The 13151-nt window shown below is 41.7% G+C and overlaps 1 protein-coding gene across 2 annotated transcripts in view; it reads left to right on the forward strand.

The window, feature by feature from the left end:
- The window catches only part of IFT140 (intraflagellar transport 140), a 1808590-nt gene that overhangs the window by 825484 nt on the left and 969955 nt on the right, over positions 1 to 13151 (forward strand). For both annotated transcript variants that reach the window (XM_085628169.1, XM_085628168.1), the window contains exon 13: positions 12958 to 13085. In XM_085628169.1, the coding sequence (XP_085484295.1) occupies positions 12958 to 13085 (128 nt within the window). The remainder of the gene's footprint in view (positions 1 to 12957; positions 13086 to 13151) is intronic.

Raw genomic sequence — 13151 nt, forward strand, 5'->3', positions numbered from 1 at the left:
TGCATCAACACATGATGATGTGCTGCTATCACATCGGGCGAGTGCCACTGGATGCTGGTCTGCTGCCAGTTTATCTCATTTTGTATAGAAAATGGCCCAAATGTTCTCAGTTGTGAGATGTTCTTTTTCTGCCTATTCATTTCGATTTGTATAGAAAATTGCATCAAACTAATGGCCAAGATGTTAGCAAGTTTCTCTGAGCCTTTTATAAAACCAGTTTCTTATAGTAGTGGCATTTTACTAGACTGTCCAGTCTTATAGTTTGTCAAGGAGGATACAGGAACATATTATTGCCTCAGTACCCAATAAGGCTATGGTTTTAAAATGTTGTGGATCATCTGGATTACCCTTTTTTTCCTATAAATTGGGTGTAAAATTGATCCTCTCCATATCTCTCGAATGATTCCTGCTTCTAGTGTGGTGTAATATTACTAAAAGTTGGGACCATAACTCAAGTTCATTTTTTAGGAGACGAGCTCAAATAGGCACTGGACACAAGTTGGTCTTGCTTGGTTCAAAGTAGATGTTATCATTTGGTTAGATATCTCTAAAGTTGTACTGCATTCCCCAACTCAAGTATCGTAGTTTGATTGTTAATCAATAATTTAGATAGATAAGACTCCCAAATATCCAAATTGATGTTATTATGTCTTGAAGCGGACCATTGCAGAGTTTAAATTAATCCCCAGATTTGCTTGGAATCATGAGTGGACGGCCATCTGGTAACGTAGACCCATCTTTCTGTATCAAAGATTGTCTTTGCTTCCCAGCATTTGTGTTTGCATTTTGCTCCCAGTTCTAGTATCCAGATTTTGTGCATTTTTTCGATTGACTTGTTACTTGCCCCTGTTCCCTGTTCTGTTTGTTTCAGAATAGCAATTTGGTAATGATGTGCTAGCTTCCTCCCAATTTTTTATAATCTCGTAGCCATTAACACTATTGATTGTTAAGTTTCATTCTGCTACTCCACATTGGTATCTCCTCTTCACATGTAGAAGGGAGAGTGGCATGCCCAGCTGAGCGTTTTTCATGGCCAGGGCCTCATCTGGTTCAACATTTGTTTTAAGTAGCTTTAAATAATTTATTGCCTACCTAGTTCCTTTATTAGTAGATGGTGGTCGCTGTCCTGCCTTTCTGTAATTTTGAATTAAGTAACTTTTTTCAGTTATGTAGTTGGTAAACTCTAATCAACCAAACTCCCTTTTGACCCTACAAAGTGGGTTGCTTTTGCAAGGGTAATTCGACAAAAAATTTGGAAAACAATTACAGTGTTGACAAAAAATTGTGTCAAGAATTACTGAGGGCAAAAATATTGTGAAGGCACGTTCCTATGGCTACGCAAAGTTTTACTAGAAATAGCCCCACTCATATGTGCCTTGATAATATATATATATTTTCAAGGTACGTAGATGTGGAGTTAAGAATAATAAATCTATACCTACCTATTTGCACTTACCTTCTTGACATTTTGGTTCCTGATATTTTTGAAACAATATTCTGTCCACACGATATTTTTGACAACAACCTTTTTTGGGTATATCTGGGGACATTCGGTCTCTAGAGTGCCAGTGCTGGTGTATTCTGTAGATCTGATGTTGGTACTGCTAGATCCATTTGATGATAGTATTTTACTTTTTGTCTCTACATGAGCTTGGGTGTATTTTTTCCCATTGTTTTTAGGTGGGGCTGAGAAATAATCGTGCAGATTGTTTTATTTTGACTTCATTAGCTTTAGTATTTTCAGTTCCTTTCTATTTAGTGTGGACATAACCTTACCAAACGGCTTGTCCCCTCTTGTTGTTTATAAGTTACTTTCATCCTTATGGACATTGCAAACCACCAATGGTGGAATCATGGTAATTGCTTTTTGTTGTAATCTAATCAATGTGAGCTAAGTCTTTCCAGTACTTTGGGCAGTCACCTTTGTCACACTCTAGAAGTAATTGCTGTGAAGTTGGATGTCATCTCTTTTTGCGTAGAAGATTGTGGAGTGAGATAAGTGATTATCCCGTTTATCCTGAATATCTTGCTACTCGTTTCAATATGTTACCTCTTGTGTCCTCCATGATACTGAATTGGTTACTGTTAAGAAAGACATAGGGGTCTACTGTATATTCAGTACTGCATAATTTCCTGCACGTTCCAATTCTCTTGGTGACTCCATTGGCCTCCCAATATGTAGTTACTTTTGGTGTTAAAGTTGGTTCTGTTTATTAGCCACAAATACTGGTTGTTTATATTTGCCACGTTGTTGACAGTGCTGGGCCTGACCCTCGATGCGTCACCCAAGATTGCGTTGTTCGGTCTGGTGGATGACCTGGGGGCCCCTAGGAGGGACAGCACATTAGTGGGGCTAATTGCACTGCTGGCCAAAATAGACGTGGCTAAGTATTGGAAGTCACCAGTTGCCCTGAGGCAGAAGGAGTGGAGGGTGGGCATGGACCTCCCCGCAAGGTTGGAGGTACCTCTATACTGGGCCTGATTAAGCTTTCGAAGATATGGGGTAAATGGTGGTCATACTACAGGCTAGACATTGTGTCTGTATTTATTTCAGTGGGCGGGTGGGTTAAATGTCTGTACTGTCTGAGAATGTATAAGTGATCCTCTGTGTGGATCAGCATTGTGTGTGTTGCTCTGCGCTTTAAAACAAACCTATAAAGTGTTGTTATAAAAGCAAATATTGGGTCTATATTCTTGTTGTGTGCATGATGTTTTACTTGAGTTATTTGCATAATTGTGCGCTCATCCTTCCACAGGAGATTATATAGATGATTATCGTCCTATAGATCTCTTTTTTCTCAGCCTCATTTTTTATTGTTGTAACTTGATTAGCAGCACATTTGAGATAGTGCTCAATTGATTCCTTTTTCAGAGGTTTGTAACCTGATCTGGATCTACTCTTTTATAGCCATGTTGTAAAACTGGTTTGCCCATCCCAGATTACGAGGCTCTCTGGCCTTTTGGCTCTTTGACTGCTAGGCCATTAAAGCTTTTACTTGAGCTACCCATAAGAATTAAAACATCTATATGTATTGCCTTTGATGATCAAATGAATTTACTCAGGAAGCATTAGATGAATTAGTTATGTTGACGCAGTAATTTTAACAATGTACATAAGTCCCTTAATGATAATCACAATCTTTACAGTAATAATAATAGGTATTGAGAACAGTAAAGACAAAAGATATTGACAGCATTAAAGTGGACAAGAGTGGTCAAAATGTATAAATCGCTTTTTCCAAGCAACACCACGTCAATTGATAAGGAGCCTGAGGGTGTGGATTACTATAGCTTGATCAATCCATTAATACCCTTTGGACAGATGTTTGCTGAACACTGCCCCACAAAATGCCAGTTACCACAGTTGTGCAGGTTTACTAACAAGAAAGATCCTTTGAGAACTTGTTCCAAACTCTCTGCTTTACTATTCTTCATTCAAATTTTTTGCCGCTCTTTTACTCCTTCTGTGTGCAGTAGGAACTTTAAAAAGTTACCTTTTTAAAACTTTTCACACAATCAAGAGCAGCCACAGCACAATAAGAGTCTACGAGAAGCCAATGTTAAAACATCAGATCTTCCAGCTCACCCAAAGAAAGAAGCTTGATTGATCATAGTTAGAAGAAGAGGAGTAGCAATGGGCAATTACTCATCAATTAAAATCCCAAGTTATGGTTTTAGCAAAAACAAGAAACTCCAAGATTAAAAGTCACATGTGCCACCCCACCTCCCCCTCTGACATTACACTCTGTTGCTTCACCTACTTAATCCAGAAAATACCCTAATAGAGCTGTTGAAGCAATTTGAACGGTGGGACAGAGTCAAGTGGACGTAATCTCCTCTTGCTGGCTCACTAGTTTGGCAGGTTCACGCCAGGAAACTAACAAAACAGGTGATGCAGATGAAGCAACCAGCGTGCCTAAGAAAGGCTTCTTGGAGAGGGAGGGAGGAAGTGGTTAATTGTCTGGGGGAGGAACACAATCACGTCTCATCCGTCGTTACTGCCATAGAAGTTGTAGGTGATGTATTAAAATGGTGATTTATTAAAGGGACAAAATAAACAAATTAGAACAGGTAAAACAAGATTCTGATTTGTAGAAGTGTGAAAGGGTGTAACTTCAACTATGGTACTCAGTGGTACATTCCTTCATTAGAAAGATGGACATTCCAAAATGCGTGGGAGTGTACAATTGGACTTGACTGGAAAGATTGAGAATGGAAGAAAATACTCAGTCTCATGAAAGGTGGCACTTGTTTTGGTGGGTCGAATCAGGTCTAAAGATGTAATTGCAGTGACATGATACACCCACCCGTTTGCAGTCCTATAGAGCCAATCACTCGGCAACCTATTGAAAGACGTGTGGCGCAAACGAGCCACTGACCCAAATAATATGGCATTAAGGAAAAGTCAAGATATTTTAAGCATGTTATTATGAGATATCTTCTGGATTTCAGGGATAAGGGGTCCTAAAGTACTCTTGTGGTATGATCGTTTCCCCATTGTTGTTAGTTTAGTATCACAAAGTATGGCATATTTTAGGTATGGAAAAAATAGTGCATGATCCTAGTGGACTGGAGCATAGTTTCCTGATGGTATGGAGCTGACTATTGGCTTTTTTTTACTAACGATGTAACATGCTCCAGAGTGCACATAAGAACATTTATTGACCCTGTCTAATTTATCAAGAGGGTACTTGAGGGGTCCCAGGAGTTTTTGTTATGGGGGTGGAACAGGGATGAGTTGCTTATTGTATTCAGTCGAAAGTGTCAATAAAAATCTGTTGAACCGTAAATTCAAGCTTCACTAGTCATAATTGCCTATCATCACTAGTACTCCCTTTAACCTCTGTTACCTTTCTTCCACTCATCTGTTGTAGCCTACATAGCCTTCTTAGGCTCTCCCCATCTGTCCTATCCTGCCCTTACCTTCATTGCTTCCCTTCTCCTTGTTTCTATCTCTATCCTCCTCCCTTTCCACCTTCGACTTTAAGTCCCATTTCACCCCTCTTTCCTCTTCTCATGTTCCTTCACATTTTTAACCCAAGCTCCAGTGTCATCCCCTTCTTCACAATTTTTGTCATGTTACCTTCCCTTCCACTGTATGCTTCACTTTGCTATTCTTTATTCATTCTAGTTGCCATTAGTGTTTTCCAACCATCTATTTACCAAACTTCTAAGAGATTTTGTTCAGATGTTTTCCCACTTCATCTGACCATGTACTTACTGTTTTCCACCTAGTGTTTCTTTAAGGCATACCATAAATCTCCATGTTCCATGAATCCTGTTTTGTAAAAGTGTGAAATATACGCTCCCAGAGTCGTGAAATATAATTTCTCAGGGTCTTCCTGCCCTCCCTTGGCACCAGAAGTATTTTCACAGGTATCCTTACTGCTCTGGTTGATTATTTCTTTCAAACGTTGTGGGGAACTTGCTTATTGAAAACAAATGGAGAGTCTGAAGTTTTGCTCCAAATGTGACTTTGGATTGGTTTTCACCCCTAAATGCTTAGACAGAAAGACAACATGGTTCAGACTTCACCCTGACTGAATCATCAGTACTGATTAGATTCTGTGGTTACATAGGGAATGTATGGTATATCAGTGACCTGGGGGGCTCCAAGGACTCTGTTCCAACTATGTATCATCGTAGAGTTACTGAGTTTTTCACGTTCAGAATTGGGATTAGTAAAGGTTTGCAAGGACTCTATTCTTTAAAACTCTCATTTAAAGGATAAGCACAGTATCACAATTCAGTTTTACTCAACAAACTGGAGGTATTGGGAGATTGGCACAATGATGTTGAAAATTTCAACTCTAGAAATAGGATTTTAAAGAACCTCATGTGCAAAGCTTTTAAACAGCTGCAAACCTTGAGATTGATTTAATCAGAGAGTTTGTGACCGTTAAAAAGCATATTTTGTTTTTACTATACCCACTTACCAAGTCGGAATTTTTTTCCCAAATCGGTAAATGGATTCAGACATAGATTACGAACGGCTATTTGTAAGGGGCGTGTGTTGTGGTCATCCCTTCTAAATTTCCATTTATAAAGTGATGTGTGAATGATTTGAAAACCACTAATCAGTTACCAAACTTACAAGTTAGGGTTGAAGTTGATTCGCAAATGGGAAAGTTTTAAAAAAAATTTATTCCTATTTCCTTTAAGGAAAACTAGCTGTATTTATTATTATTATTTAATAACTTTATTCGGATTCAATGAAGATCCATAAAAGTACAACATCGTTATAAGCATATACATACAGTCTTCTCTCGGGATAAAAATAGAACATATAATGAATTGTAAGGTAAATATCATAGAACAGGTACATAGCTAAAAAAGACAATTTAAAAAGGGGAATGGGTTTGACCAGTAGTTCATACGATGACCAACAATCTAGCTGTGCAAAGACGCAAAATATGAACTTTAGAGCGCTGTGCAAATAGGCAATTTGTAAACATTCAACTATATAAATCAAAGAACTCTGTATCTGATGGTCTTATTAAATAGTAGATGGGCAATAATATATCTGGAGTAAATTGTAGAGATAACCTCAACGTTACTGTGCGAGATAGCAAGCACGGAAACATAGTTATAGTACAGATGGACAATTTACAATAACTTGTTTTGAACAAAATAAGCGTATCTTGGCTTATCCATGATCAGCACCTTTTAGTAGTTAGTAACATTTTTCAGCAAGTAAGCATGGAAGCTCGAGATTTAACAGCTGCTGATAAGAAGGAACTAACACGAAAAATCATATCCTCTCTGCCCAATTGTAATATTTCCTCATATGCAGAGATATAATTAGTCGTCTCATATGCTTTAAAGTGGGGGATGAGGTAATGTTTAGTGTACCTTGCATAGAATCTGCAGGAGAACAAAAAATGTAATAGGGTTTGTTTGCAGCCATTGCCACATGGGCAGACCGTATCCTCCAGATTTTTATTAAAGCCAATAGGGAAACATAGCAGATATTTTACGCTATTGTCCCTAAGGCGAAAAAGCAGACACCTATTCCATCTCCCAATGTTTTTTCTTAAATATTCCTGTGGTTTTGAATAGTTGGTATCAGCTGTTCTCGGGATGGAAATGTATCTAATAATAGAGGGCTTACTAAACTCAGCCTTTGATCTGTCAGTGCGATATAGATCGTATAGTGCGTCCCTTGCTGATTTTAAGATTATACTTTCGGCGGCAAGGGGGGAGGAAAAGCTATGTTCTAGATGTATGCTGGTCAAGCTTTTGTGAACAGCATTGAGCCAGGGTATATATTTGCCCCTATCGCAACTCAAGCAATCCATTATAATTCGTTGAGTTAAGATGGCCGCAGGATTGCGCCATATCTTCAGCCAGAATAGGGCAGGGCGAGATTTGATAAAATCTTCTACATAGTGTAGATTCAATTCTTTATGACATAGAAAGGTAGGTGATGAGATTTGTGCCCCAAGTAACCTTCTACAGAATCTATTTTCTTCTAATTGTATCCCACTGCAGTCCGCGAACCCCCATACTTCAGAGCCATAAGTCGCAGTAGGCAGGCATTGGGTTCTGTAGATCTGCAGTAGTGGGGTCACTACATCTGCCTTTTTTGGTTGTCCCAGGCTCATTATAGAGTTAATTGCCAAACCTAATTTATTTCTACCTCTGGCTACATGCGATTTCCATGAGCCTGTGTCAGAAAAGACTAAACCAAGATAGGGAAAGGTGCTCGTGCTTTTTAAGAGATCTGTTCCGATCCTTATGTTCTTTGTACAGTATTTTTTAGGTCCGCAAGACATTATGAATGATTTGTTAAAATTGGTACATAAACCCAACTCTCCCATAAAAGATACAAAACCGGAGATTAAAATACGTAAAACTTTAGGTGTGCGGCCCATAAGGACCGCATCGTCTGCGTATAAAAGTGCAGGGTACAATTGGCCGTTAATTTTAGGTACATCACTAGATAGTTCGATCAAAGAGTTGTTCAATTCATTAATGTAAAGAATAAAAAGCAGAGGGGCCAAGACACACCCTTGTCTGACCCCTCTGCCAATTAAGATGTCCCTAGAGACCTCGCCTTCGTTGTTAATCCTCACCCGTGCTTTCAGGTCCCTGTGCAAATATGCCAGAAAGTGAACGAGTGCATTGTCCAGTCCATAGTTTAAGCGGATCTCCCATAGGCGTGAGCGGTTAACAAAATCGAACGCTGAAGTTAGGTCCATAAAGCCCAAATATAAGGGTACTTATTTTGCTACTGTGTATTTCCCCAATATGAGATTTAGATTTAGACACTGTTCAACTGTGCCAACGTGGCTCCTAAAGCCCAGCTGGCAACAGTTTAAGATTTGTTCCTCTTCAGCCCAGTTCCGGATTTTATTGAAAACGACTCGGCCCAATATCTTCAGAGTGTTGTCGATCAGAGATATTGGGCGATAGCAACAAGGGTTGGATCTGTCCCCTTTCTTAAAAATGGGTACTATTATGCTTGTTGTCCATGTTTCTGGGATGGGGGAATTTATCAAATTATTAAAAACATTACATAAAAGAGGGGACCAGAGATCAGGTTCAGATTTAATGAGGTCGATAGACAGACCATCTGGGCCCGGTGCTTTATTCCCTGCGCTTTCGTGTATGGCATCTTCAACTTCAGACAATAGTATAGTTAAGTGTGAAGGTAAGGGGAGATAGTCGGAGCTTGTTGAATTGGCTAAATAAATTTTTGAGAAGTGCTCCTCCCATACGTTGCTTGATATGTTGCAGCCTATGGGGGTGATGTTTGATCCTGAGGATCTGAGTACTTTCACCTCTCTCCAGAACCCCGTTACGTCTTTGAGAGCTGCAGCGCGGGCGAGGGAATCCCACCGTTCCTTTAACACCACCTCTGCGCGTGTTTTAGTCGCGTTCTTATAGCGCGCTCTCAAGAGCTTGACTAATGCCATATCCCTGGGTTCGGCTTTTAGGGCGTCACGTAAGGACCTGTTAGCCCTAGAGCAAGTGTCGTCAAACCATCTGGGGGTCTTGTCCTGAATCGTGACTGGTTTCGAGATTTCTGATTTTATCCCAGCACACAACGTAGTAAAAGCCTTAATAATGTCTGCTCCGGGGCAAGTACTAGACAAACACGTCTCTATAAATGGGCGGTGGGATTTTATAATGCGGGCCAGTAAGGCATTATTGTCTATCCCTCTCCACTTGACTTTCAACTTGTCAGTGGATAGTGTCAGGTCTTTGGCCCCTATTTCTTTACGTTTTCTGAATTTATTTAAAAATCTGATAGTGGTAAAAATTGGGTTGTGATCACTATAGCTAGTACCTAAAACTTCTGCCTTAACTAAAAAAATTTCGAGTGAAGCTGAGATAAAAATATAGTCAATGGTAGATGAGCAGCCACGTCCTCTGTAAGTAGCCAGTGGGGGGTTAACTGGGTCGAGGCCAACTTTTACCATTACATCGACTAAATCGTGGGTGGATAAATAGTTGTACAATTCAGTACCTCTTCTGCAAGGAGTTTTCCCAGCACTGCTTATAGCAGATGTATCTATGCTGTTATACAGATGGGCATTGAAGTCACCCCCCAGACAAATGCCATCTAATTTGCCATATTTTTCATCCTGCGTTAGAGTGTCGATAAATTCGAATAACTTAATAAAATTTTTGTTAGGCATAGATATAAAATCATTGTTATAAAAATTAATTAAGCAGACCGTAATTCCGTGCGTGTAAATCAAGGCCTGGACGTTATCGTTGTTAGTCTCTATGGATTTAATACTATTACCTTCAGTGATTTTTATCCATATGGATAAACCCCCGCTTGGTCTACCAGAATCAGGGATAGGTGCAAGTTTGTTGTAACATGAAAATCCCTCGAGTAGTAGATTGCTAGTGCACCAAGTTTCTTGGAACATCAGAATATCAAATCGATTGACCATATTAACCCATTCATTTGAAATCAGTTTAGCTTTTAAGCCTGCGATGTTCCAACTAAGTATGTTCAGGTTTTGATCATAAAGTTTAGGAACAATGGTCGCAGAAGAAATGGCTAATACAGGTTCAGCCGTCCGTAATCCCTGGGGGTTCTCAGTAGGGCTATGTTCAGCTATGTCGGGATTGTCGTGCGGGGGGCTCAATAGTGGTGTTTCAGTAATAATCTGATTGTGTATTGGTCAATCCTGGTTATCCAGGTCAGATAGGGTGCTAAACCTATTAAATAACTGGGGTGCCAGATTGATATTATTGTGTGGCCTTACTTGGGGTCTGTAAAAGAAACCCAGTGGTACGAGAATAATATTAGTGGATCTGGTAAATGGATCACATGGGGCATTCAACAACCATTTAGCCAATGAGGGAGACCTTAAGGATATGACTATGCAGTCGACCATGATGTGTTTGGTAGAAGGTCCCACCCAGGCCACCCTGCGAACCATTAAGATGTCGTTTGCAATCTCCCACCCAACACCCTTGTGTTTACATAACCAGTCCATGCATTTATTTTTGAGCTCATCCCAAGACTCAGTCTGATTGTGTCTAAGGGGGGGTACGCCAGCTAGTATTGTTACATAGGGGCAGGCTTCTGGAGGCAACTGAAGGGTAACTTCCGTGCATTTATAAACCTGGGGAGTGACTAGAGGTCTGTTGGTTGTATCAGGGGCTGATTTTACAGGTCCAGGTGTAGGTATTACGGTTGGTACGATAGGGGGGGGGGTGCCGAAATACCAGGAGGGTTATTCAGGGTGTGTGCCTTATGTGGTGCCAACAAACTAGTCACAGGACTTTGTGTGGAATTGGTTAATGATAAATTTAAATTAACCCTCCCTGTACATTCATTACGCACACTAGTTAGTCCCGACGGGGCACTATTACTGATGCCCTCTAGAAGTCTGTTATGGAGAGCATCCAGATCTTTTAGATGCTTCTCGCCTCTGGTTTGTTCAATGATCATGGACCCTTTTCTCTTAGTTTCCTCGTTTTTTATGATGCTTTCTAGTCTATCAAGTCTTTTAAAGATAACATTAAACTGGTTTACCATTAGGTCCTTCAATCGGTTAAAGGTGGAGTCCACTATGGTGTCGATTTGGTTCCCATTCGGGTTTGCATGTAGGGCGTCCCTTGGCACAGGCTCAGTTTGTGTAAAAATAGAAGTACGAGCCGTTACCAAAGTTGAAAGATCAGGAGTGCTTAATGCTGGATACACGATGCAGTCAGTAGGTGCCCTACCAGAGTCGTCAGTGCTTCGTGACCACATACTCATAGGCGTCGGTTGAAGTTTGTTACAAGGGGGCTGTTTCCTCTTACTTTTAGTGAGTTTACCGGGCCCCTCTTCCTTTTCTCCCCCACGGTTTTTTCTGATATTGTAATGGGGTTATTATCACTTGTGATTTTAGGACTTTGCTGGGAGTCAGGAATGGTAATTACAGCATCAGTGGTTATGTGGGCCTCGCTAATAGTTCCAGGATACACTGGCTTATTGATAATTACAGTAGGAATTAATGGTACAGGCATCGCAGTCGCAGTTTCAGTTTCAGTTCCGTTTTCACTTGGGCCCTCTAGCTGTCGTTGATGTGGGGGTATATAGCCCATGGAAAGTCTCCTCTCAGTGATCTCAATTTCCTTGTTAACTCTGTTTACGGCATCCTCCAACATATACTCAAACGAGGAGGTAAGCGTGACGAGGTTTCCACATGTAGGGACGATGGTAGCTGTGGTGGATGGGGAACTCACGTGTTTACTCATTATGCAGTAAATAGCCACTTACCCGCACTCACAGCTTAGAGGGGGGCCCCAGCCCAGCCTCGGCCAGCCCCGGACGGCCACAGACAGCCCGCCCTCTGCCCGGGCTCCGCCCTGCGCCGCCCGCGCGCGTCCGCGAGGCGGAGGGAGCTGCCCTCTTTTCAGCTCCTCCGGCGCGGGAATCAGGCAGTGGGCGGAGTCGCTGGGCAAGCTGGGAGTTGTGGTCCGCAAAGCTCCGCGGCCGCGCGATGTAAAGGCACGGCAGCGGGTGCGACCACGACTGCAGGGCTCCGCTTCGTTATTACCAGGTAGGCAAACAAGTGATCAGTGGCAGCGTTTCCTCCTCCAAATCAACTGCGGCTCAGTAATGCTTCCCCGCTCCCCAGTGGGAGCTGCCCTCTTTTCAGCTCCTCTGGCGCGGGAATCAGGCAGTGGGCGGAGTCGCTGGGCAAGCTGGGAGTTGTGGTCCGCACCGCTCCGCGGCCGCGCGATGTAAAGGCACGGCGGCGGGTGCGACCACGACTGCAGGGCTCCGCTTCGTTATTACCAGGTAGGCAAACAAGTGATCAGTGGCAGCGTTTCCTCCTCCAAATCAACTGCGGCTCAGTAATGCTTCCCCGCTCCCCAGTGGGAGCTGCCCTCTTTTCAGCTCCTCCGGCGCGGGAATCAGGCAGTGGGCGGAGTCGCTGGGCAAGCTGGGAGTTGTGGTCCGCACCGCTCCGCGGCCGCGCGATGTAAAGGCACGGCGGCGGGTGCGACCACGACTGCAGGGCTCCGCTTCGTTATTACCAGGTAGGCAAACAAGTGATCAGTGGCAGCGTTTCCTCCTCCAAATCAACTGCGGCTCAGTAATGCTTCCCCCTAGCTGTATTTAAAATAAACTGTTTTCTTATTTTAAACACAATCAAACACATGGTCTGCCGACCCTTGCTGGCTACCATCCTTATGATTGTGGGCAATCACACAATCACCGATGGTCCCAAAATTTGACTTGGCTAATGAATTATAATCAGGCAGGTGTGACCCTCGCGATTCTGTATTTTTTTGACCAACTTATTTATACACTTTTTGTGAATGAAATAATAGTACGTCGGGCTCTTAATTATTTTACACATTTATAAATATAATTTTGTGTTTCAGACTGAACGGTTTAATGACCTCTTTAGGAATAATATGTAAATAAAAGCTCTATCACCTTCTGCTAGGATACTTTGCTAGATCTTATTGGACTTGTGTGTTCTTTTTTTGCAGGGTACTGTCAAGCAGTTGTTGGTGTTCTCAGAGGCTGAGGGAAATCCAGTCATTTTAGATGTCTGTCAGAGTTTCCTGGCTGTTGCAACAGACTTGGCTCATTTTAAAGTATTTGATCTCTCACGCAGGTACTCCGTTTTCTTGAATAAGAAATGTTAATTTCACTGTATTCGTATCTCAGCACAACATAATTA

Source organism: Triturus cristatus, chromosome 10, assembly GCF_964204655.1.
Source record: "Triturus cristatus chromosome 10, aTriCri1.1, whole genome shotgun sequence".
In the NCBI taxonomy this organism is placed as follows: domain Eukaryota; kingdom Metazoa; phylum Chordata; class Amphibia; order Caudata; family Salamandridae; genus Triturus; species Triturus cristatus.